The sequence below is a fragment of the Chiloscyllium plagiosum genome, unplaced genomic scaffold (genome assembly GCF_037043375.1).
Source record: "Chiloscyllium plagiosum isolate Xiang-an unplaced genomic scaffold, Cpla_swu_hap1 HiC_scaffold_31, whole genome shotgun sequence".
Lineage (NCBI taxonomy): Eukaryota > Metazoa > Chordata > Chondrichthyes > Orectolobiformes > Hemiscylliidae > Chiloscyllium > Chiloscyllium plagiosum.
This window is the reverse complement of record NW_028270169.1, coordinates 1862420-1889986: the sequence shown is the minus strand read 5'-3', so window position 1 is coordinate 1889986 and position 27567 is coordinate 1862420. Positions and strand designations below refer to the sequence as shown.

The following is a 27567-nucleotide window of genomic DNA, read 5'->3' as shown; positions in this document are numbered from 1 at the left end:
CCAAGTTTAACTTGGCTGTAGTTTGTTCATGGCTCTCGATGCAAACACCCCAACAGTGCAGCACTGTTTCACTCACAGCTCTTATAGGCTACAACTATGTCGTGCAAAATCCAGAAACCTTCACAGAGTCTCTCAACATTTACTCTGAAGCAGCCAATCCTGCCTGTGACTGAGATGGTGTTGCAGCAGCCCCCCGGCCCGAGCCAACAGGGAGACACCCAAATGAGGGCAGCACTCATTGCCCCCCACTCCAGAAACCAGTGTTCCTGAGACCAACTGTGTGCGCGAGTGAAGGGAGCCCGGAGCCTTGTGCTCTATTTGGCTCAGGGTTGACTGTGTAGGGGAGGCATAATCTCGCTTCATGATTTAACCCTTGTAGAACCAGGTGTTATTCTGATAATAAAATCAATCCTGCTCTTCCTCCATGATCAATATATCCTTCCTAAGGTGTGTTCAGTACAGTTCTCAGTATTCCAGCTGGGGTTTAACCACGGCTTTGCATACAGACAGTCTCTGGGTGGAAGATGGGTTCCATTTAAGTCTGTTCATAAGTTGATTTGTATTTAAGTTGGAACTCAATGCACAACAATATTAAGGAGCAGTTTGTAAGTACAGGAAATGTTTGTATATCAGATCTTTAAAATTATGCCCCTGTATTGGAATCCTGTCCTTCAGTATGAGCATTTTAAATCAGGGCCCCCTATAGCTGAAACAGGACTTCAACCTCACTTTGTATTCTTTTCACCCAAATATAAATCCATTAGCCTGTCAGATGAATTTTATGATATTTTAAAGTTCTGTAATCTTGGACCCTATCCACTGGGGTAAGTGATCAGTTTCAGCAGTGACAGTGACCTACTGACCAATGCATCACAGATTCACACAGAAACACTGAACATTCAACTTGGAAGCAATTTATCCTTTATCAGACTTAGCTCAATAAATCGTCTCCTAATTCTAAACTTTCATCAGCTGCAAACAACAATTTTTAAAAGAGAACAAGTTGTAAATTAAATACTACACATCAATCAGAGGGTAAAAGGATTAAACAAATGGTTCTGTCAAGTTGACAATGCATGGTGAATTAATAAAGAGAGACTGAGAGAAGAAGCAAGAGATAAATCTCACGCAGAAAGTTAACAGGTATTCTCAGAGCTTGAAGGCATTGGGAGTTAACAGATTGGAACTTGTTTTCCTTGCTTAAGATTACTGATGTAGCCCAGCTCGCGGAGTTTGGCTATAAGACGGTAAATAATTTGATAAAGAAATAGTTGAATGAAACGACCTTTGCTCCGAGTAATTTACTGCGGACCCGACCCCACAGCCTGGCTCCAGTGTTTAAATGCCTCTTGCTCTCAGCTGCCTGCAGTGTACAGCTCCTCTCCATTTGCTCACACACAGGATCCAGAATCTCCATCAGGACAGGAACCTCAGACAAGCGACACGGAAATCTCCAGGCAGTCAGCAAGGAACTCTCTCCAGTTTGGCGTAGGCTTCCAAGATCCTGGCATTGCTGCAGTGTGCCAGTTCACCACACACTGCCACCCTGTCGTGAACAAAGCCACAAACTCTGCTACTGTCACTGTAGACTGTGGCAATGATGCCCTTCCACCAGCTGGAGATCAGCCCAGTTTGTAAATGGGTGTATGAGGAATGCTGCAGCCTGCTCCTCAACCAGTTAAGTGAGAGAGCAAGGATCTCAAGTTCCAAATGCAGTGACAGACGAAGGGTCTGGGAACTCCTAGCTGAATGGCCACAGCATCCTCTTCTGACTCTGAGCAGTTAGTGTGGAGGTGGTGTTGACTAGGAGCAGCCAGCTGTGATCCAGATGCTGTCTCCCTCCTCACTCTGTCCCTTTCTTTCTCAGTCTCACTCACTGAGTGCTGGCTGTAATCACTGGGATCTGACCCCAAGTTCAACAGCAATTGTCAGCATTAACCCTTTCAGCTAGTCAGGCTGGGGCTTGATCATTGCTGTGACAGACTCTGTTTAATGCAGTTGCAGACAGTATTAAGATAATTTCCTAAAGTGATTTCTTTTGTCTCTCCCTTTAATTTTGCAATAATACATTCAAATTTCCAGAGCAACAGCTAATGGAAGAGCATTCAAATCCCTTCAGCGGGAGATGGAGACAGGCCACAAACCGAAAATAGATATAAATAAATATAAAAATTACAACATCAGTACTGAGGGAGCGCCACATTGTCGGGGATCAGTGCTGACGGAGTGGGCACTGTCGGGGGTCAGTGCTGAGGGAGTGCCGCACTGTCGGAGGGTCAGTGCTGAGGGAGTGGGCACTGTCGGGGGTCAGTGCTGAGGGAGTGGGCACTGTCGGAGGGTCAGTGCTGAGGGAGTGGGCACTGTCGGAGGGTCAGTGCTGAGGGAGTGGGCACTGTCGGGGGTCAGTGCTGAGGGAGTGGGCACTGTCGGGGGTCAGTGCTGAGGGAATGGGCACTGTCGGAGGGTCAGTGCTGAGGGAGTGGGCACTGTCGGGGGTCAGTGCTGAGGGAGTGGGCACTGTCGGAGGGTCAGTGCTGAGGGAGCACCGCACTGTCGGAGGGTCAGTGCTTAGGGAGTGGGCACTGTCGGAGGGTCAGTGCTGAGGGAGTGGGCACTGTCGGAGGGTCAGTGCTGAGGCAGCGCTGCTCTGTCGGAGGGTCAGTGCTGAGGGAGTGGGCACTGTCGGAGGGTCAGTGCTGAGGGAGTGCCGCAATGTCATAGGGTCAGTGCTGAGGGAGCACCGCACTGTCGGAGGGTCAGTGCTGAGGGAGAGCCGCACTGTCGGAGGGTCAGTCCTGAGGGAGCGTCGCAATGTCAGAGGGTGAGTGCTGAAGGAGTGGGCACTGTCAGAAGGTCAGTGCTGAGGGAGCGCCGCACTGTCGGAGGGTCAGTGCTGAGGGAGTGCCGCACTGTCGGAGGGTCAGTGCTGAGGGAGTGCCGCACTGTCGGAGGGTCAGTGCTGAGGGAGTGCCGGACTGTCGGAGGGAGTGCCACACTGTCGGAGGGTCAGTGCTGAGGGAGTGCCGCACTGTCGGAGGGTCAGTGCTGAGGGAGCGTCGCAATGTCAGAGGGTCAGTGCTGAAGGAGTGGGCACTGTCAGAAGGTCAGTGCTGAGGGAGCACCGCACTGTCAGAGGGTCAGTGCTGAGGGAGTGCCGCACTGTCGGAGGGTCAGTGCTGAGGGAGTGCCGCACTGTCAGAGGGTCAGTGCTGAGGGAGTGCCGCACCGTCGGAGGGTCAGTGCTGAGGGAGTGCCGCACTGTCGGAGGGTCAGATTAGATTACTTACAATGTGGAAACAGGCCCTTCGGCCCAACAAGTCCACACCGCCCCGCCGAAGCGCAACTCACCCATACCCCTACCCCTACATTTACATTTACCCCTTACCTAACACTACGGGCAATTTAGCATGGCCAATTCACCTGACCTGCACATCTTTGTGACTGTGGGAGGAAACCGGAGCACCCGGAGGAAACCCACGCAGACACGGGGAGAACGTGCAAACTCCACACAGTCAGTCGCCTGAGGCGGGTATTGAACCCGGGTCTCTGGCGCTGTGAGGCAGCAGTGCTAACCACTGTGCCACCGTGACGCCCAGTGCTGAGGGAGTGCCGCAGTGTCAGAGGGTCAGTGCTGAGGGAGTGCCGCATTGTCGGAGGGAGCGCTGCACTGTCGGAGGGTCAGTGCTGAGGGAGTGCCGCACTGTCGGAGGGTCAGTGCTGAGGGAGTGCCGCACTGTCGGAGGGTCAGTGCTGAGGGAGTGCCGCACTGTCGGAGGGTCTGTGCTGAGGGAGCGCAGCACTGTCGGAGGGTAAGTGCTGAGGGAGCGCCGCACTGTCGGAGGGTCAGTGCTGAGGGAGGGCCGCACTGTCGGAGGGTCAGTGCTGAGGGAGGGCCGCACTGTCGGAGGGTCAGTGCTGAGGGAGGGCCGCACTGTCGGAGGGTCAGTGCTGAGGGAGTGCCGCACTGTCGGAGGGTCAGTGCTGAGGGAGCGTCGCACTGTCGGAGGGTCACTGCTGAGGGAGTGCTGCACTGTAGGAGGGTCAGTGCTGAGGGAGTGCCGCACTGTAGGAGGGTCAGTGCTGAGGGAGTGGGCACTGTGGGAGGGTCAGTGCTGAGGGAGTGGGCACTGTGGGAGGGTCAGTGCTGAGGGAGTGGGCACTGTCGGAGGGTCAGTGCTGAGGGAGTGGGCACTGTCGGAGGGTCAGTGCTGAGGGAGTGGGCACTGTCGGAGGGTCGGTGCTGAGGGAGCGCCGCACTGTGGTTGCAGCTGGCCTTCAGTCGAGCCCTTGAGTGAGGCCCGTTCTTGAATCATTTCCTATGTATTCCAAGCAATGGGGAGTTTGTTCTGACATGGTCCTGACCAGTACATCCTCTTCACTGGAAAATTACCGCCTGTTATTATCACATTACTGTTATAACACTTTGCATAGATTGGCTGCTATGTTCCTTATGTCACTGTGGTAAATGGACATTGGCTGTGATATGCTTTGGCTGTTCTGAATCCATGGAAGTTGCTACAGAAATCTAAATGTCTCAGTCTGATGTGCATTCTTATGAAGTTCATGTTACTTCAGAAAGAGTTAACAATTCCTGTGACTTGTTTGGAGTGGGGGTGGGACTTGGGGCACACAGACATCAATCTATTCTTGTATGTGAACTGCTCCACAGGTCAGTGAACCCTCGACTCTCTTTAATATACACCATTCACTGGGGAATAGGAGGGACAAGCAGCAGAAACTCTCCCATGGATTTGTCATCAAATTTCCCCAACCATCAAGGTCCCAGATCAAAAGCTGGACAAATATTCCAAAACCAAACAAAGAGTTGTTATGAGTGACACAGCTGCTCCTATACTGCAGACTCTGCACTCCCTGTCTCTGTTCTTAGGTCCCTCACAGTGAGACACCCCCGTACCCAATCGCTCACACCCACACAGTGAGACACCCCCGTACCCAATTGCTCACACCCACAGTGAGACACCACCGCAACCCAATCGCTCACACCCACAGTGAGACACCCCCGTACCCAATCGCTCACACCCACACAGTGAGACACCCCCATACCCAATCGCTCACACCCTCACAGTGAGACACCCCCGTACCCAATCGCTCACACCCACACAGTGAGACACACCCCCCGGACCCAATCGCTCACACCCACAGTGAGACACACCCCCCGGACCCAATCGCTCACACCCACAGTGAGACACCCCCGTACCCAATCGCTCACACCCACACAGTGAGACACCCCCGTACCCAATCGCTCACACCCACACAGTGTGACACCCCCGTACCCAATCGCTCACACCCACACAGTGAGACACCCCCTGTACCCAATCGCTCACACCCTCACAGTGAGACACCCCCGTACCCAATCGCTCACACCCACACAGTGAGACACCCCCGTACCCAATCGCTCACACCCTCACAGTGAGACACCCCCGTACCCAATCGCTCACACCCACACAGTGAGACACCCCCGTACCCAATCGCTCACACCCACACAGTGAGAGACCCCCGTACCCAATCGCCCACACCCACACAGTGAGACACCCCCCCCGTACCCAATCGCTCACACCCACACAGTGAGACACCCCCGTACCCAATCGCTCACACCCACACAGTGAGACACCCCCGTACCCAATCACTCACACCCACAGTGAGACACCCCCGTACCCAATCGCTCACACCCACACAGTGAGACACCCCCGTACCCAATCGCTCACACCCACACAGTGAGACACCCCTGTACCCAATCGCTCACACCCACACAGTGAGACACCCCCGTACCCAATCGCTCACACCCACACAGTGGGACATCCCCCGTACACAATCGCTCACACCCACACAGTGAGACACCCCTGTAACCAATCGTTCACACCCACACAGTGAGACACCCCCCGTACCCAATCGCTCACACCCACACAGTGAGACACCCCCATACCCAATCGCTCACACCCACACAGTGAGACACCCCCGTACCCAATCACTCACACCCACAGTGACACACCCCCATACCCAATCGCTCACACCCACACAGTGAGACACCCCCGTACCCAATCGCTCACACCCACACAGTGAGACACCCCTGAATCCAATCGCTCACACCCACACAGTGAGACACACCCTGTACCCAATCGCTCACACCCACACAGTGAGACACCCCCGTACCCAATCGCTCACACCCACACAGTGAGACACCCCCGTACCCAATCGCTCACACCCACACAGTGAGACACCCCCATACCCAATCGCTCACACCCACACAGTGAGACACCCCTGTACTCAATCGCTCACACCCACACAGTGAGACACCCCCGTACCCAATCGCTCACACCCACACAGTGGGACACCCCCCGTACCCAATCGCTCACACCCACACAGTGAGACACCCCTGTAACCAATCGTTCACACCCACACAGTGAGACACCCCCCGTACCCAATCGCTCACACCCACACAGTGAGACACCCCCATACCCAATCGCTCACACCCTCACAGTGAGACATCCCCGTACCCAATCGCACACACCCACACAGTGAGACACCCCCATACCCAATCGCTCACACCCACACAGTGGGACACCCCCCGTCCCCAATCGCTCACACCCACACAGTGAGACACCCCTGTAACCAATCGTTCACACCCACACAGTGAGACACCCCCCGTACCCAATCGCTCACACCCACACAGTGAGACACCCCCATACCCAATCGCTCACACCCACACAGTGAGACACCCCCGTACCCAATCGCTCACACGCACACAGTGAGACACCCCCGTACCCAATTGCTCACACCCACACAGTGAGACACCCCTGTACCCAATCGCTCACACCCACACAGTGAGACACCCCCCCATACCCAATCGCTCACACCCACACAGTGAGACACCCCCCCATACCCAATCGCTCACACCCACACAGTGAGACACCCCCATACCCAATCGCTCACACCCACACAGTGAGACACCCTCGTACCCAATCGCTCACACCCCTCACAGTGAGACACCCCGTACCCAATCGCTCACACCCTGACAGTGAGACACCCCCATACCCAATCGCTCACACCCACACAGTGAGACACCCCCGTACCCAATCACTCACACCCACAGTGAGACACCCCCATACCCAATCGCTCACACCCACACAGTGAGACACCCCCGTACCCAATCGCTCACACCCACACAGTGAGACACCCCCATACCCAATCGCTCACACACACACAGTGAGACACCCCCGTACCCAATCACTCACACCCACACAGTGAGACACCCCCGTACCCAATCGCTCACACCCACACAGTGAGACACCCCTGTACCCAATCGCTCACACCCACTCAGTGAGACACACCCTGTACCCAATCGCTCACACCCACACAGTGAGACACCCCCGTACCCAATCGCTCACACCCACACAGTGAGACACCCCCATACCCAATCGCTCACACCCACACAGTGAGACACCCCCGTACCCAATCACTCACACCCACAGTGAGACACCCCCATACCCAATCGCTCACACCCACACAGTGAGACACCCCCATACCCAATCGCTCACACCCACACAGTGAGACACCCCGTAACCAATCGCTCACACCCACACAGTGAGACAGCCCCGTACCCAATCGCTCACACCCACAGTGAGACACCCCCCCCGTACCCAATCACTCACACCCACACAGTGAGACACCCCCGTACCCAATCGCTCACACCCACAGTGAGACACCCCCGTACCCAATCGCTCACACCCTCAGTGAGACACCCCCGTACCCAATCGCTCACACCCACACAGTGAGAGACCCCCGTACCCAATCGCTCACACCCACACAGTGAGACACCCCCGTACCCAATCGCTCACACCCACACAGTGAGACACCCCCGTACCCAATCGCTCACACCCTCACACTGAGAGACCCCCGTACCCAATCGCTCACACCCACACAGTGAGACACCCCCGTACCCAATCGCTCACACACACACAGTGAGACACCCCCGTACCCAATCGCTCACACCCACACAGTGAGACACCCCCGTACCCAATCGCTCACACCCACACAGTGAGACACCCCCATACCCAATCACTCACACCCCTCACAGTGAGACACCCCCGTACCCAATCGCTCACACCCACACAGTGAGACACCCCCATACCCAATCGCTCACACCCACACAGTGAGACACCCCCGTACCCAATCGCTCACACCCACACAGTGAGACACCCCCATACCCAACCGCTCACACCCACACAGTGAGACACCCCCGTACCCAATCGCTCACACCCACAGTGAGACACCCCTGTACCCAATCGCTCACACTCTCACAGTGAGACACCCCGTACCCAATCGCTCACACCCACACAGTGAGACACCCCCGCAACCCAATCGCTCACACTCTCACAGTGAGACACCCCGTACCCAATCGCTCACACCCACAGTGAGACACCCAGGTACCCAATCGCTCACACCCACACAGTGAGACACCCCTGTACCCATTCGCTCACACTCTCACAGTGAGACACCCCGTACCCAATCGCTCACACCCACACAGTGAGACACCCCCGCAACCCAATCGCTCACACTCTCACAGTGAGACACCTCGTACCCAATCGCTCACACCCACACAGTGAGACACCCCCGTACCCAATCGCTCACACCCACAGTGAGACACCCCCATACCCAATCGCTCACACCCTCACAGTGAGACACCCCGTACCCAATCGCTCACACCCACACAGTGAGACACCCCCGTACCCAATCGCTCACACCCACACAGTGAGACACCCCCGTACCCAATCGCTCACACCCACACAGTGAGACACCCCCATACTCAATCGCTCACACCCACACAGTTAGACACCCCCCCCGTATCCAATCGCTCACACCCACACAGTGAGACACCCCCATACCCAATCGTTCACACCCCTCACAGAGAGACACCCCCGTACCCAATCGCTCACACCCACACAGTGAGACACCCCCATACCCAATCGTTCACACCCCTCACAGTGAGACACCCCTGTACCCAATCGTTCACACCCACACAGTGAGACACCCCTGTACCCAATCGCTCACACCCACACAGTGAGACACCCCCATACCCAATCGCTCACACCCACACAGTGAGACACCCCCGTACCCAATCGCTCACACCCACACAGTGAGACACCCCCATACCCAATCGCTCACACCCACACAGTGAGACACCCCCGTACCCAATCGCTCACACCCACACAGTGAGACACCCCCATACCCAATCGCTCACACCCACACAGTGAGACACCCCCCCGTACCCAATCGCTCACACCCTCACAGTGAGACACTCCCCCATACCCAATCGCTCACACCCACACAGTGAGACACCGCCCGTACCCAATCGCTCACACCCACACAGTGAGACACCCCCGTACCCAATCGTTCACACCCACACAGTGAGACACCCCCGTACCCAATCGCTCACACCCACACAGTGAGACACCCCCGTACCCAATCGCTCACACCCACACAGTGAGACACCCCCGTACCCAATCGCTCACACCCACACAGTGAGACACCCCCGTACCCAATCACTCACACCCACACAGTGAGACACCCCCCCATACCCAATCGCTCACACCCACACAGTGAGACACCCCTGTACCCAATCGCTCGCACCCACACAGTGAGACACCCCTGTACCCAATCGTTCACACCCACACAGTGAGACACCCCCCCATACCCAATCGCTCACACCCACACAGTGAGACACCCCCCCATACCCAATCGCTCACACCCACACAGTGAGACACCCCCATACCCAATCGCTCACACCCACACAGTGAGACACCCCTTTACCCAATCACTCACACCCACAGTGAGACACCCCCATACCCAATCGCTCACACCCACACAGTGAGACACCCCTGTACCCAATTGCTCACACCCACACAGTGAGACACCCCACGTACCGAATCGCTCACACCCCTCACAGTGAGACACCCCGTACCCAATCGCTCACACCCTGACAGTGAGACACCCCCGTACCCAATCGCTCACACCCACACAGTGAGAGACCCCCGTACCCAATCGCTCACACCCACACAGTGAGACACCCCTGTACCCAATCGCTCACACCCACACAGTGAGGCACCCCCGTACCCAATCGCTCACACCCACACAGTGAGACACCCCCGTGCCCAATCGCTCACACCCACACAGTGAGACACCCTCGTACCCAATCGCTCACACCCACACAGTGAGACACCCCCGTACCCAATCGCTCACACCCACAGTGAGACACCCCCGTACCCAATCGCTCACACCCACACAGTGAGACACACCCCACGTACCCAATCGCTCACACCCACACAGTGAGACACCCCCCGTACCCAATCGCTCACACCCACACAGTGAGACACACCCCACGTACCCAATCGCTCACACCCACACAGTGAGACACCCCCCGTACCCAATCGCTCACACCCACACAGTGAGACACCCCCGTACCCAATCGCTCACACCCACACAGTGAGACACCCCCATACCCAATCGCTCACACCCACACAGTGAGACACCCCTGTAACCAATCGTTCACACCCACACAGTGAGACACCCCCCGTACCCAATCGCTCACACCCACACAGTGAGACACACCCCACGTACCCAATCGCTCACACCCACACAGTGAGTTACCCCTGTACCCAATCGCTCACACCCACACAGTGAGGCACCCCTGTACCCAATCGCTCACACCCACACAGTGAGACACTCCCCGTACCCAATCGCTCACACCCACACAGTGAGACACCCCCATACCCAATCGCTCACACCCACACAGTGAGACACCCCCGTACCCAATCGTTCACACCCACACAGTGAGACACCCCCCGTACCCAATCGCTCACACCCACACAGTGAGACACCCCCGTACCCAATCGTTCACACCCACACAGTGAGACACCCCCGTACCCAATCGTTCACACCCACACAGTGAGACACCCCCCTGTACCCAATCGCTCACACCCACACAGTGAGACACCCCCGTACCCAATCGCTCACACCCACACAGTGAGACACCCCTGTACCCAATCGCTCACACCCACACAGTGAGACACCCCCGTACCCAATCGCTCACACCCACAGTGAGACACCCCCGTACCCAATCGCTCACACCCACACAGTGAGACACCCCCCGTACCCAATCGCTCACACCCACACAGTGAGACACCCCCGTACCCAATCGCTCACACCCACACAGTGAGACACCCCCGTACCCAATCGCTCACACCCACACAGTGAGACACCCCCCGTACCCAATCGCTCACACCCACACAGTGAGACACCCCCGTACCCAATCGCTCACACCCACACAGTGAGACACCCCCCGTACCCAATCGCTCACACCCACACAGTGAGACACCCCTGTACCCAATCGCTCACACCCACACAGTGAGACACCCCCGTACACAATCGCTCACACCCACACAGTGAGACACCCTCGTACCCAATCGCTCACACCCACACAGTGAGACACCCCCGTACCCAATCGCTCACACCCACAGTGAGACACCCCCGTACCCAATCGCTCACACCCACACAGTGAGACACACCCCACGTACCCAATCGCTCACACCCTCACAGTGAGACACCCCCCGTACCCAATCGCTGACACCCACACAGTGAGACATCCCCGTACCCAATCGCTCACACCCTCACAGTGAGACATCCCCGTACCCAATCGCTCACACCCTCACAGTGAGACACCCCCATACCCAATCGCTCACACCCACACAGTGAGACACCCCCATACCCAATCGCTCACACCCACACAGTGAGACACCCCCATACCCAATCGCTCACACCCACACAGTGAGACACCCCTGTAACCAATCGTTCACACCCACACAGTGAGACACACCCCACGTACCCAATCGCTCACACCCTCACAGTGAGACACCCCCCGTACCCAATCGCTCACACCCTCACAGTGAGACACCCCCGTACCCAATCGCTCACACCCACACAGTGAGACATCCCCGTACCCAATCGCTCACACCCTCACAGTGAGACATCCCCGTACCCAATCGCTCACACCCACACAGTGAGACACCCCCATACCCAATCGCTCACACCCACACAGTGGGACACCCCCCGTACCCAATCGCTCACACCCACACAGTGAGACACCCCTGTAACCAATCGTTCACACCCACACAGTGAGACACCCCCCGTACCCAATCGCTCACACCCACACAGTGAGACACCCCCATACCCAATCGCTCACACCCACACAGTGAGACACCCCTGTACCCAATCGCTCACACCCACACAGTGAGACACCCCCGTACCCAATCGCTCACACCCACACAGTGAGACACCCCCATACCCAATCGCTCACACCCACACAGTGAGACACCCCCGTACCCAATCACTCACACCCACAGTGAGACACCCCCATACCCAATCGCTCACACCCACACAGTGAGACACCCCCGTACCCAATCGCTCACACCCACACAGTGAGACACCCCCATACCCAATCGCTCACACCCACACAGTGAGACACCCCCGTACCCAATCACTCACACCCACAGTGACACACCCCCATACCCAATCGCTCACACCCACACAGTGAGACACCCCTGTACCCAATCGCTCACACCCACACAGTGAGACACACCCTGTACCCAATCGCTCACACCCACACAGTGAGACACCCCCATACCCAATCGCTCACACCCACACAGTGAGACACCCCCGTACCCAATCGCTCACACCCACACAGTGAGACACCCCCATACCCAATCGCTCACACCCACACAGTGGGACACCCCCCGTACCCAATCGCTCACACCCACACAGTGAGACACCCCTGTAACCAATCGTTCACACCCACACAGTGAGACACCCCCCGTACCCAATCGCTCACACCCACACAGTGAGACACCCCCATACCCAATCGCTCACACCCTCACAGTGAGACATCCCCGTACCCAATCGCTCACATCCACACAGTGAGACATCCCCATACCCAATCGCTCACACCCACACAGTGGGACACCCCCCGTACCCAATCGCTCACACCCACACAGTGAGACACCCCTGTAACCAATCGTTCACACCCACACAGTGAGACACCCCCCGTACCCAATCGCTCACACCCACACAGTGAGACACCCCCATACCCAATCGCTCACACCCACACAGTGAGACACCCCCGTACCCAATCGCTCACACCCACACAGTGAGACACCCCCGTACCCAATCGCTCACACCCACACAGTGAGACACCCCCATACCCAATCGCTCACACCCACACAGTGAGACACCCCCGTACCCAATCACTCACACCCACAGTGAGACACCCCCATACCCAATCGCTCACACCCACACAGTGAGACACCCCCGTACCCAATCGCTCACACCCACACAGTGAGACACCCCCATACCCAATCGCTCACACCCACACAGTGAGACACCCCCGTACCCAATCACTCACACCCACAGTGACACACCCCCATACCCAATCGCTCACACCCACACAGTGAGACACCCCTGTACCCAATCGCTCACACCCACACAGTGAGACACACCCTGTACCCAATCGCTCACACCCACACAGTGAGACACCCCCGTACCCAATCGCTCACACCCACACAGTGAGACACCCCCGTACCCAATCGCTCACACCCACACAGTGAGACACCCCCATACCCAATCGCTCACACCCACACAGTGAGACACCCCCATACCCAATCGCTCACACCCACACAGTGAGACACCCCCGTACCCAATCACTCACACCCACAGTGAGACACCCCCATACCCAATCGCTCACACCCACACAGTGAGACACCCCTGTACCCAATCGCTCACACCCACACAGTGAGACACCCCACGTACCCAATCGCTCACACCCCTCACAGTGAGACACCCCGTACCCAATCGCTCACTCCCTGACAGTGAGACACCCCCGTACCCAATCGCTCACACCCACACAGTGAGAGACCCCCGTACCCAATCGCTCACACCCACACAGTGAGACACCCCTGTACCCAATCGCTCACACCCACACAGTGAGACACCCCCGTACCCAATCGCTCACACCCTCACAGTGAGAGACCCCCGTACCCAATCGCTCACACCCACACAGTGAGACACCCCCGTACCCAATCGCTCACACCCACACAGTGAGACACCCCTGTACCCAATCGCTCACACCCACACAGTGAGACACCCCCATACCCAATCGTTCACACCCCTCACAGTGAGACACCCCTGTACCCAATCGCTCACACCCTCACAGTGAGACACCCCTGTACCCAATCGCTCACACCCACACAGTGAGACACCCCCCCCGTACCCAATCGCTCACACCCACACAGTGAGACACCACCGTACCCAATCGCTCACACCCACACAGTGAGACACCCCCGTACCCAATCGCTCACACCCTCACAGTGAGAGACCCCCGTACCCAATCGCTCACACCCACACAGTGAGACACCCCCGTACCCAATCGCTCACACCCACACAGTGAGACACCCCCGTACCCAATCGCTCACACCCACACAGTGAGACACCCCTGTACCCAATCGCTCACACCCACACAGTGAGACACCCCCATACCCAATCGCTCACACCCTCACAGTGAGACACCCCTGTACCCAATCGCTCACACCCACACAGTGAGACACCCCCCCCGTACCCAATCGCTCACACCCACACAGTGAGACACCACCGTACCCAATCGCTCACACCCACACAGTGAGACACCTCCGTACCCAATCGCTCACACCCTCACAGTGAGACACCCCGTACCCAATCGCTCACACCCACACAGTGAGACACCCCCGTACCCAATCGCTCACACCCACACAGTGAGACACCCCCCCCGTATCCAATCGCTCACACCCTCACAGTGAGACACCCCCGTACCCAATCGCTCACACCCACACAGTGAGACACCCCCGTACCCAATCGCTCACACCCACACAGTGAGACACCCCCGTACCCAATCGCTCACACCCACACAGTGAGACACCCCCGTACCCAATCGCTCACACCCACAGTGAGACACCCCCGTACCCAATCGCTCACACCCACACAGTGAGACACCCCCGTACCCAATCGCTCACACACACACAGTGAGACACCCCCGTACCCAATCGCTCACACCCACACAGTGAGACACCCCCCGTACCCAATCGCTCACACCCACACTGTGGGAGGGTCAGTGCTGAGGGAGTGTTGCACTGTCCGAGGGTCAGTGCTGAGGGAGTGGGCACTGTCGGAGGGTCAGTGCTGAGGTAGTGCCGCACTGTCGGAGGGCAGTGCTGAGGGAGTGCCGCACTGTCGGAGGGTCAGTGCTGAGGGAGTGCCGCACTGTCGGAGGGTCAGTGCTGAGGGAGTGCCGCACTGTCGGAGGGCAGTGCTGAGGGAGTGCCGCACTGTCGGAGGGTCAGTGCTGAGGGAGTGCCGCACTATCGGAGGGTCAGTGCTGAGCAAGCGCCGCACTGTCGGAGGGTCACTGCTGAGGGAGTGCCGCACTGTCGGAGGGTCAGTACTGAGGGAGTGCCGCACTGTCAGAGGGTCAGTACTGAGGGAGTGCCGCACTGTCGGAGGGTCAGTACTGAGGGAGTGCCGCACTGTCGGAGGGTCAGTACTGAGGGAGTGCCGCACTGTGGGGGGTCAGTGCTGAGGGAGCTCCGCACTGTGGGGGGTCAGTGCTGATGGAGCGCCGCACTGTGGGGGGTCAGTGCTGAGGGAGTGCCGCACTGTCGGAGGGTCAGTGCTGAGGGTGCGGGCACTGTCGGAGGGTCAGTGCTGAGGGAGTGCTGCACTGTCCGAGGGTCAGTGCTGAGGGAGTGCTGCACTGTCGGAGGGTCAGTGCTGAGGGAGTGCTGCACTGTCAGAGGGTCAGTGCTGAGGGAGTGCTGCACTGTCAGAGGGTCAGTGCTGAGGGAGTGCTGCACTGTCGGATACCCTGCCTTATGGATGCATTACTAATCCAAGACTGTTGTCCCTGAGACAGGTGAAGATGAACCCTGTTGTTTTGCCTTCATTATTGGTGTGCGTCGTTTGAAAGGGTGAGTGGCGTCTGGAGGTGCAATGTGAATACATGTTTTGTTCTGGTTTATAAAGCCATGCCGGGAGGCCACATTTACTGCTCATTGTGGAATGTAGCAGTTGGTACAAGTCCAAGCTCAGCACTGGATCTACAAATAGAATTACTGCATCTTGTTACTGTGTCAGTCTGTGACCATGTAAGGCTGTGTGTTACAGACTTTAATTCCTTTCAATGCCCATGGGGGTACAGTGTCCATCTCACGGTAATGCCAGCTGCCAGCTCTGACGTGTTATGTGGGGGTGTAGGAAGGAGCCACTGGGGTTCCTGATTGGATGAACAAATGACTCAGAACAAGTACCAGCTGAAAACCAGTCCAATATCTAGGAATAACATTTCCCTGGATTTCTGCCAATGGGAAGAAAATTATTAGAGAAAGTCAACATACCCGATGGCAGCATGCCAGCCAACCACCACCTCCCCCCCCACCCACCACCCCCACCCCCCAAACCCCCTGCTCCCTGGGCAACCTCACACCTCCTGCAGCCCCTCCTCCCTGGGCAAACCCCCCTTCGCCCACCTCTTCCCCCACCCCCACCCCAAATGCCGTGCTTACAGTGAGCAACCTAAGCCCTGCCTAGGGCATCTTGTGTAGCTTCACAAAACCCAGCCACCCCCAGAGATGGTTTGCTCGGTTGTATTCACATTGTTCCAGTTATCAATTCCCTGCCCAGTGGGTTGCTGTAGTCATCACCTTAGCATTTCATCCATAGGAGCAAGATGTGGCCATTCAGTCCCTGCCAAGCCTGCTGTCACTGTGATATGGAACAACGCTCACCTGTATCTGCCCCTTGCCCATGATTTTATCCACAATTTCATTGTCGTCTTTATTGAGTTTGATTTTGTCGAACAACTTCTCATAACAAAGGATCCGCAATGTCTGGGAGCCTTCCAACTCGATCTCAAACTCCTGTCGGTAACAAAGGCAAGAAACTGTCAGGGCATCTCAATTCATCACATTCCGAGAATGGGTCGGGGCCATTCAGCCCTCTCCTCAAGCCTAGATATTAGGAACAGCAGGAGGCCATTCAGCCCCCTCTTCTAGCATGTTACACAGGAACTGGAAATCATTCAGCCCTCTGCTGTGTCCCACCTTTTAATTAGCTCATGACTGATCCGAATCCACTCATCTTTATTATGTGTTCCTTAATCCCCGTCCACCCCACAAAAACTTGATTGATCGCAAGGTGTTCTGGCTGTTTTCTAAACTCAGAAGCCTTTTTAGGGGAGGAGTGTTCCAGATGTCCACTCCTCTTGAAGAGCAGAAATGCCTCCTGATGACATCATAACTTCAATGGGCTTGGGTTTAAAGGTTCTGTCCCTTTATTCTGGACTTTCCTCACCAGAGAGGATTTTCTCTTTCAGTATTCTGGTACGGTCTTGGGGAGGGCGTGGGGATTTACCAGCAGGGATCCAGGGTCAAAGGATGTCAGTCACATGGAGAAGCTGTAATTGTAATCTTCAGAGTTTTAATGATGATAGGAGATATAATTGAGATGTTCAAAATGATGTATAGTAGCGAGGGAGAGCCTTTCCCAGTAGCAGCTGGGTAAGTAACCAGGGGGGCACAGACTGAAGGGAACCAGCTAAAGAACCCAAGGAGGTGAGGAAGAGAATTATTTTCTTGAGATGATGAGATGCAGTGATCAGGAACACGGTGCCTGAAGGGACAGTGGAAGCAGCCTTAGAACAAGAACTTTCAAAAGAGGAAAGGATAACTACTCCAATGGGATAAGTTTAGTTGTTTGGAGAAGGATCAGGGTGATTGGGACTAACTGGAGAGAACAGTTCTGGGGGTAGCTGTACAGCCTATTTCTATTCTGTTACAGTCTGTGCCCAATTGCATCAACTCAGCACCTTGAATAATCACACAGAGTCCACACCTTTGGGGACATAGTAAGAGAACTAAGCATCATCAGGTGAAGGGGAAAATAGGCTACAATTTCAGGGAATGTGATACTGAAGAGTCTTACAATAGGATATCTTATCAGTTTAATCCCGAAACCTCCTGAACTCACCTCATTCCAGTGTGGCTCTGTTGTGTCCCTGAAAACTCTGGTCTTTGCTTTACTGACAAAATAGCCAAAGGAATCAACTTCAAGTGTACAGTATAAACCTGGAAAATAGTAGGGAGGGAGATAGAGAGGATTAATAAATGGTAGGGTCACTCTTTACTCCCACAGGAAGCAGCCTTGGGCCAGCAGAGTGATATAGTGAATTAGACTGTCAGACAGAGCAAGGTTCACTCAACATCTTTCAAAAATCCTGTTTGGGGGTGGGGGGGCAGGGTGAAGGTGCAAGGGGTCACGGTGAGGGGGGTGAGGGTTCGGGGGGTGAGGGTGCAGGGTGCGAGGGGTCACAGTGAGGGGGTGAGGGCGCAGGGTTAGGGGGTCAGGGTGCAGGGTAAGGGGGTCAGGATAGGAGGGCCTGGGTGAGGGTCAGGGGATAGGGGTGAGGGATAGGGGTGAGGGATGGGGGGTGAGGGATGGGGGTTGAGGGATGGGGGGTGAGGGATGGGGGGTGAGGGATGGGGGGTGAGGGATGGGGGGTGAGGGATGGGGGGTGAGGGATAGGGGGTGAGGGATAGGGGGTGAGGGATAGGGGGTGAGGGATAGGGGGTGAGGGATAGGGGGTGAGGGATAGGGGGTGAGGGATAGGGGGTGAGGGATAGGGGGTGAGGGATAGGGAGTGAGGGATAGGGGGTGAGGGATAGGGGGTGAGGGATAGGGGGTGAGGGATAGGGGGTGAGGGATAGGGGGTGAGGGATAGGGGGTGAGGGATAGGGGGTGAGGGATAGGGAGTGAGGGATAGGGAGTGAGGGATAGGGAGTGAGGGATAGCGGGTGAGGGATAGCGGGTGAGGGATAGCGGGTGAGGGATAGCGGGTGAGGGATAGCGGGTGAGGGATAGCGGGTGAGGGATAGCGGGTGAGGGATAGCGGGTGAGGGATAGGGGGTGAGGGATAGCGGGTGAGGGATAGCGGGTGAGGGATAGCGGGTGAGGGATAGGGGGTGAGGGATAGGGGGTGAGGGATAGGGGGTGAGGGATAGGGGGTGAGGGATAGGGGGTGAGGGATAGGGGGTGAGGGGTCAGGAATAGGGGGTGAGGGGTCAGGAATAGGGGGTGAGGGGTCAGGAATAGGGGGTGAGGGGTCAGGAATAGGGGGTGAGGGTTGAGGGGTGGGGGGTGAGGGGTGGGGGGTGAGGGGTGGGGGGTTGGGGGTGAGGGGGTGAGAGGTGGGGGGGATGAGGGGGTGAGAGGTGGGGAGGGTGGGGGGTGAGGGGTGGGGGGTGAGGAGTGGGGGTCAGGGTGAGGTGGGGGGTGGGGGGATTGGGGGGGAGGGGTCAGAGAACACAATGACTCACTGGCTGGGGTGTCGAAGCCCTTTGCTGATCGGATGATGACATGGAGGAAGCCGTTCAGACCGCCCGGCTCATCATCTGCAGGAAGGAGCTCACTCAATAACATGGCTTTGGTTCCCAGCACTCAGCATCCCGACCGCTCGCCCCTCGCGCCCCCACACTGACTCCTGACACCTCCCTGACCCCCCCACACCGACCCCTGACACTGTCCTGACCCCCAACACTGACACCGACCCCTGAACCCGCACACAGACCCCTAACCCCTACACCGACTCCTCAACCCCCCACACCGACCCCTGACCCTCCCACACCGACCGGCCTGACACTGACCCCTGACCCCCCACACCGACCCCCCCCGACAGACACCGACCCCTGACCCCTCCACCAACCCCCCGACACTGACACCGACCCCTCAACCCCCCCACACCGACCCCTCAACCCCCCCACACCGACCCCTCAACCCCCCCACACCGACTCCGCGCCCCCCCCGACACCATCCCCTCACCCCCGCGACACCAACCCTTTGACACGATCCCCTTGTTCCCTCCGACACCGACCTCAACCCCTCACCCCCCCGATACCAACCACTCAAGCCCCCCCCCACCCCTCACACATCCCCGCCCAATAGTGACCTCCTCGCCCCCTGACATCAGACTCTCACCCTCTTTATTACTGGTAACGGGAATATTGTGGACGGTCCGCAGCTTCACACAGGCACCAGTCAGCATTTGTAACTCCAAGGAACTGAGCACAAAGCCCTGCAGGTCTGTGCGGATTGGGGTTAAGAAATGGGGAGGGCAATAGGGAGGGGAGGAGAGAGAGAGAGAGAGAGAGTAAGGAAAAAGGGAGTGAAGTGGTAATGGGGAGAGAAAAGAGTGGGACATACAGAAAGAAGGTTGAGGGGTGAGGGGAGAGGGGACACACATGAAGGACAGATGTGGGTGAAGAGAGAGAGAACAAAAGGAGAGAATGAGGAATATATTTGACCACGACCTTTAACTTCCTGGCTCACTGCACCTTCAATGGGAGAGAACCCAGGCCCTTCCTGCAATGGTCACTGTCAGCCAGTGATGTAATTAGGTGGAAGAGGAGCTGCGAATCAGGCACTCAGAGTCATAGAGATGTACAGACCCTTCGGTCCAACCCGCCCATGCTGACCAGATATCCCAACCCAATCTAGTCCCACCTGCCAGCACCCGGCCCATATCCCTCCAAACCCTTCCTATTCATATACCCATCCAAATACCTCTTAAATGTTGCAGTTGTATCAGCCTCCACCACATCCTCTGGCAGCTCATTCCATACACATACCACCCTCTGCGTGAAAAAGTTGCCCTTTAGGTCTCTTTTATATCTTTCCCCTCTCTCCCTAAACCTACGCCCTCTAGTTCTGGACTCCCCCACCCCAGGGAAGAAACTTTGTCTATTTACCCTATCCATGCCCCTCATGATTTTGTAAACCTCTATAAGGTCAACCCTCAGCCTCCGACACTCCAGGGAAAACAGCCCCAGCCTGTTCAGCCTCTCCCTATAGCTCAAATCCTCCAACCCTGGCAACATCCTTGTAAATCTTTTCTAAACCCTTTCAAGTTTCACAACATCTTTCCGATAGGAAGGAGACCAGAATTGCACACAATATTCCAACAGTGGCCTAACCAATGTCCTGTACGGCCGCAACATGACCTCCCAACTCCTGTACTCAATACTCTGACCAATAAAGGAAAGCATACCAAACGCCTTCTTCACTATCCTATCGACCTGTGACTCCACTTTCAAGGAGCTATGAACCTGCACTCCAAGGTCTCTTTGTTCAGCAACACTCCCTAGGACCTTACCATTAAGTTTATAAGTCCTGCTAAGATTTGCTTTCCCAAAATGCAGCACCTCGCATTTATCTGAATTAAACTCCATCTGCCACTTCTCAGCCCATTGGCCCATCTGACCAAGATCCTGTTGTAATCTGAGGTAACCCTCTTCGCTGTCCACTACACCTCCAATTTTGGTGTCATCTGCAAACTTACTAACTGTACCTCTTATGCTCTCATCCAAATCATTTATGTAAATGACAAAAAGTAGAGGGCCCAGCACCGATCCTTGTGGCTCTCCACTGGTCACAGGCCTCCAGTCTGAAAAACAACCCTCCACCACCACCCTCTGTCTTCTACCCTTGAGCCAGTTGTGCATCCAAACGGCTAGTTCTCCCCATTGATGAACCAGGCCAGAGGCTTGAGCTTGGCAGTTTTGTGTGGAGTCAGGGTTAAGGAGCTTGGTTTTGGGATCGGGTCCTCAGGGCTGTTGTCAGGGTGGCTAAACGCTCAGAGACCCTTCAATCTATACAGTCCCAACCTACCTTTTTTCTGGAGTCTCTCAATTGCCTCTCGCCACTCACTGCGCTCGTAATCGGAGGACAGCAGGAACAAGAAACTCTGTGAAAGAGAAACTAAACAATTAATCAAGCAAACCATACGGCAGAGGTAGCCACCTGACCCTTCAAAGCTGCTGCACCATTCAATAATGACATGACTAACACCTCATATCCACAGTGCCACCTCTCGATAAGAGCCTCGCAGCCCTTTATTGTATAAGGCTCAATATTAAAGCACTGTTTCCATCACCTTCTCAGGGAGACAGTTCCAAAATCTGAGACCCTCAGCAAAATAAATTATCAACACTGATTTTAAACAGTGACCAATTTGTTCCAGACTTTATCCCAAGAGGAAACACCATCTCTGTTAGCACTCCTCAGGATCTTATGTGTTTAATGAAGATCCCAGACATGCAGGTTTGGTGGGTTAGTGATAGGGGGAGCTGAGTCTGGATGGGATGCTCTTTAAAGGGTCAGGGCAGACTCAATGGACCCAATGGCCACTTGAAATTCTGTGATTCTAAGTCACTGCTTACTTTTCTAAATTGCAGCAGATACAAGCCAAGCTTGTTCAACCTTTCCTCATAAAATAAGCTGCTCATTCCAGAGATTAGTCCAGTAAACCTCTGAATTGTGTCCACTGCTACCTTAAATGCAGTGTCCAGTTTTGTACACAGTACTCTAGACAGGATAACAGCAGTGCCTTGTATAACTGATGCATAATCTTCCAAACATTGTATTCAATTCCCTTCACAATAAAACATAACAATCTACATCTTTCTTAACTACTTGATGTATCTTCGGTGATTCTGACATTATAACACCCAGCTCCCTCTGCATTTAAACCTCTGTAATGTCTCACTGTTTCAGTAATGTGTTTTTAAATCCTCTCACTACACAATATCTGATGATCTTGGGTTGGCTGTGAAAAGGTCTTGTTTGAAGAAACAACCCTGACAACATTCTGTGAACTCCCTCTCTGGGCTACCTTCGCCTATCTGACCCCTTCTCCCGCCTCCAACACACCCCATCCACCAGGACACCCCGTGCTGGCCTCTTACCTGCCCTCGATCTCTTCATAACCAACTGCCGCCGTGACATTAACCGCCTCAACCTCTCCACCCCTCTCACCCACTCCAACCTCTCACCCTCAGAACGTGCAGCCCTCCACTCCCTCCGTTCCAACCCCAACCTCGCTATCAAACCAGCAGACCAGGGAGGCGCGGTAGTAGTTTGGCGCACTGACCTTTACACCGCTGAGGCTAAACGCCAGCTCGCAGGTACCTCCTCCTACTGCCCCCTTGACCATGACCCCACCCCCCCACCACCAAACCATCATCTCCCAGACCATCCATAACCTCATCACCTCGGGGGATCTCCCATCCACCGCCTCCAACCTCATAGTCCCACAACCCCGCACCTTCCGCTTCTACCTCCTGCCCAAAATCCACAAACCTGACTGCCCCGGCCGACCCATTGTCTCCGCCTGCTCCTGCCCCACCGAACTCATCTCCGCATACCTTGACACCGTCCTGTCCCCCTTAGTCCAAGAACTCCCCACCTACGTTCGGGACACCACCCACGCCCTCCACCTCCTCCATGATTTTCGCTTCCCCAGTCCCCAATGCCTTATTTTCACCATGGACATCCAGTCCCTGTACACCTCCATCCCCCATCATGAAGGACTCAAAGCCCTCCGCTTCTTCCTTTCCCGCCGTACCGACCAGTACCCTTCCACTGACACCCTCCTTCGACTGACTGAACTGGTCCTCACCCTGAACAACTTCTCTTTCCAATCCTCCCACTTCCTCCAAACCAAAGGAGTAGCCATGGGCACCCGCATGGGCCCCAGCTATGCCTGCCTCTTCGTAGGATATGTGGAACAGTCCATCTTCCGCAACTACACTGGCCCCACCCCCCACCTTTTCCTCCGCTACATCGATGACTGTATCGGCGCCGCCTCGTGCTCCCACAAGGAGGTTGAACAGCTCATCCACTTTACCAACACCTTCCACCCCGACCTCAAATTTACCTGGACCGTCTCAGACTCCTCCCTCCCCTTCCTAGACCTCTCCATTTCTATCTCGGGCGACCGAATCAACATGGACATTTACTATAAACCGACCGACTCCCACAGCTACCTAAACTACACCTCCTCCCACCCTGCCCCTGTAAAAACGGCATTCCATATTCCCAATTCCCCCGCCTTCACCACATCTACTCCCAGGAGGACCAGTTCCACTACCGAACAGTCCAGATGGCCTCCTTCTTCAAAGACCGCAATTTCCCCCCAGACGTGGTCGACGATGCCCTCCACCGCATCTCTTCCACTTCCCGCTCCTCCGCCCTTGAGCTCCGCCCCTTCAATCGCCACCAGGACAGAACCCCACTGGTCCTCACCTACCACCCCACCAACCTCCGGATACATCGTATCATCCTCCGTCATTTCCGCCACCTCCAAATGGACCCCACCACCAAGGATATATTTCCCTCCTCACCCCTATCAGCGTTCCGGAGAGACCACTCCCTCCGTGACTCCCTCGTCAGGTCCACACCCCACACCAACCCAACCTCCACTCCCGGCACCTTCCCCTGCAACCGCAAGAAATGCAAAACCTGCGCCCACACCTCCCCCCTCGCTTCCCTCCAAGGCCCCAATGGATTCTTCCATATCCGTCACAAATTCACCTGCACCTCCACACACATCATTTACTGTATCCGCTGCACCCGATGTGGCTTCCTCTATATTGGGGAGACAGGCCGCCTACTTGCGGAACGTTTCAGGGAATACCTCTGGGACACCTGCACCAACTAACCAACCGCCCCGTGGCTGAACACTTCAACTCCCCCTCCCACTCCACCAAGGACATGCAGGTCCTTGGACTCCTCCATCGCCAGACCATAGCAACACGACGCCCGGAGGAAGAGCACCTCATCTTCCACCTAGGAACCCTCCAACCACAAGGGATGAACTCAGATTTCTCCAGTTTCCTCATTTCCCCCCCCCCCCCCACCTTGTCTCAGTCCCAACCCTCAGACTCAGCACCACCTTCTTGACCTGCAATCTTCTTCCTGACCTCTCTGCCCCCACCCCCTCTCCGGCCTATCACCCTCACCTTAACCTCCCTCCACCTATCGTATTCACAGCGCCCCTCCCCCAAATTCCCTCCCCACTACCCTTTATCTCAGCCCCGTTTGGCACACCAGCCTCATTCCTGCAGAAAGACTTATGCCCGATTCTCCTGCTCCTCGGATGCTGCCTGGCCTGCTGTGTTTTTCCAGCACCACATTTTTGAACTCAGACTTATTCACCTCCCAGTTTATCGGTTGGTTTGAATGCTACACTCATCCAGATACATACCTTTTAGCTTTATCCTTTTGTTAATTTTGTAAATTTACCACATCTGTTGGTTTACTCTTGGATTTGAGCACTCTATCTCTTCCTATCATATTTCTTCTTCATTTCCCACATTAATATATTTTCCATTTGCCTTATCTCTACTCTTTTAACATTTCTTACCAAATTTGATCCTTTGTCCCCACAATTCAGTTTAAAATCCTTTCTCCTTCCCTAGTATGCAGTCAGCAACAATACCAGCCCAAACACATTTCAGGTGGACACCCTCCCATTGGACAGACCCACTTTCCCATGTCCTGGTGCCTGCGCCCCACAAACTGGAACCCACTTCTCCCACACCTGTCCTAGAACAAAATATTCATCTCTCTCATGTCGTTATCCCTGTGCCAATCTGTTATGGGCCAATCTAGAAATTATGACCTTTGAAGTTCTGTTGTCTCTAACTCCTCTGAACGTCCTGCATTGTTTTGGATGTAGGTTTGCTCGCTGAGCTGAAAGGTTCATTTCTAGACTTTGTCCTGTCCATGTTCACACCTAGATGCACCATGACACCAGGATTCTCCCCCACACACCAAACCCCTCTCCAGCACTCAGGAGGTATCCCGAGCCTTGGTTGCACAGAACAGTGTCAATTCCCCAGCCCTCAATACTGCACCTTACCACCAGCACATTCCCTTTCAAAGACCCTCACTTGAGTAGCTTCCCATTCTGTGGTACTCAGCTCCGAAAGCTGCTGACTGCACTGACATCTCCGTAACCTCTCCCCATCCAGTCACTCACTCAGTGACCCCTCCCTGATCCCGGTCCCCAGTGACCCCTCCCTGACCCGGGTCCCCAGTGACCCCTCCTTGACCCGTGTCCCCCAGTGACCCCTCCCTGACCCGGGTCCCCCAGTGACCCCTCCCTGACCCGGGTCCCCCAGTGACCAATCCCTGACCTGGCTCCCCCAGTGACCAATCCCTGATCCCGGTCCCCAGTGACCCCTCCCTGACCCGGGTCCCCAGTGACCCCTCCTTGACCCGTGTCCCCCAGTGACCCCTCCCTGACCCGGGTCCCCCAGTGACCTCTCCCTGACCCGGGTCCCCAGTGACCAATCCCTGACCTGGGTCCCCCAGTGACCCCTCCCTGACCCGGTCCCTCAGTGACCCCTCCCTGACCCAGGTTCCCCCAGTGACCCCTCCCTGACCGGGTCCCCCAGTGACCCCTCGACCCGTGTCCCCCAGTGAAGCCTCCCTGACCCGGGTCCCCCAGTGACCCCTCCCTGACCCGGGTCCCCCAGTGACCCCTCCCTGACCCGGGTCCCTCAGTGACCACTCCCTGACCCGGGTCCCCCAGTGACCCCTCCCTGACCCGGGTCCCCCAGTGACCACTCCCTGACCCGGGTCCCCCAGTGACCACTCCCTGACCCGGGTCCCCCAGTGACCCCTCCCTGACCCGGGTCCCCCAGTGACCCCTCGACCCGTGTCCCCCAGTGAAGCCTCCCTGACCCGGGTCCCCCAGTGACCCCTCCCTGACCCGGGTCCCCCAGTGACCCCTCCCTGACCCGGGTCCCCCAGTGACCACTCCCTGACCCGGGTCCCCCAGTGACCCCTCCCTGACCCGGGTCCCCCAGTGAGCTCTCACCTTTCCGTTCTTGTTGTGTATTCGGAAGGGAATGGTGGGCGAGTGCAGGAGGAGCCAGGATTCCTGTTCACACAATTTCTTCTTCAGGCGCTCCACAACACGCATCTGACCCTTTGGAGATTTCTGCAAATGGAGGAAGACATGGGCAGGAACAGGGAGGGAAGGAGACAAGGCGGGGAGGGAAGAGATATAGAGAAAGCAATTGGCGGTGGGAGAGAGAGAGAGAAAGAGATTTGGATTGGGACGGAGAGAGAGAAAGAGAGATTGGGGTGGGAGGGGGAGAGGGAGAGATTGGGGGTGGGGTGAGGGATTGAGGGTGGGGGGAGGGATTGGAGTGGGGGTAGAGGGAGGGATTGGGGGTTGGGGAGAGAGAGATTGGGGGTTTGGAGAGAGAGATGGAGAGAGTGATTCAGGATGGATATGAGAAGAGACATTAAGGGAGGGAGATGCGGGAGTGAGATTGGGGAGAGAGAGAGAGATTGGGGGGGAGAGAGAGAGAGAGATTGGGGGAGAGAGAGAGAGAGATTGGGGAGAGAGAGAGAGATTGGGGAGAGAGAGAGAGAGATTGGGGAGAGAGAGAGATTAGGGAGAGAGAGAGAGATTGGGGAGAGAGAGAGATTGGGAGAGAGAGAGATTGGGGAAAGAGTGAGATTAGGGAGAGAGAGCGAGATTGGGGAGAGAGAGCGAGATTGGGGAGAGAGAGAGATTAGGGAGAGAGAGAGATTAGGGGGAGAGAGAGATTAGGGGGAGAGAGAGAGATT

At 55.9% G+C, this 27567-nt stretch overlaps 1 protein-coding gene across 1 annotated transcript in view; it reads right to left on the bottom strand.

Annotated features, from left to right (window-relative positions):
• The window catches only part of abr (ABR activator of RhoGEF and GTPase), a 147414-nt gene that overhangs the window by 15842 nt on the left and 104005 nt on the right, over nt 1–27567 (bottom strand). The window contains exons 10-15 of the mRNA XM_087977078.1: nt 26807–26954; nt 21811–21886; nt 20122–20226; nt 19464–19538; nt 18118–18215; nt 16878–17009 (exon numbers count right to left, since the gene is read on the bottom strand). Of these exons, the coding sequence (XP_087833204.1) occupies nt 16878–17009; nt 18118–18215; nt 19464–19538; nt 20122–20226; nt 21811–21886; nt 26807–26954 (634 nt within the window). The remainder of the gene's footprint in view (nt 1–16877; nt 17010–18117; nt 18216–19463; nt 19539–20121; nt 20227–21810; nt 21887–26806; nt 26955–27567) is intronic.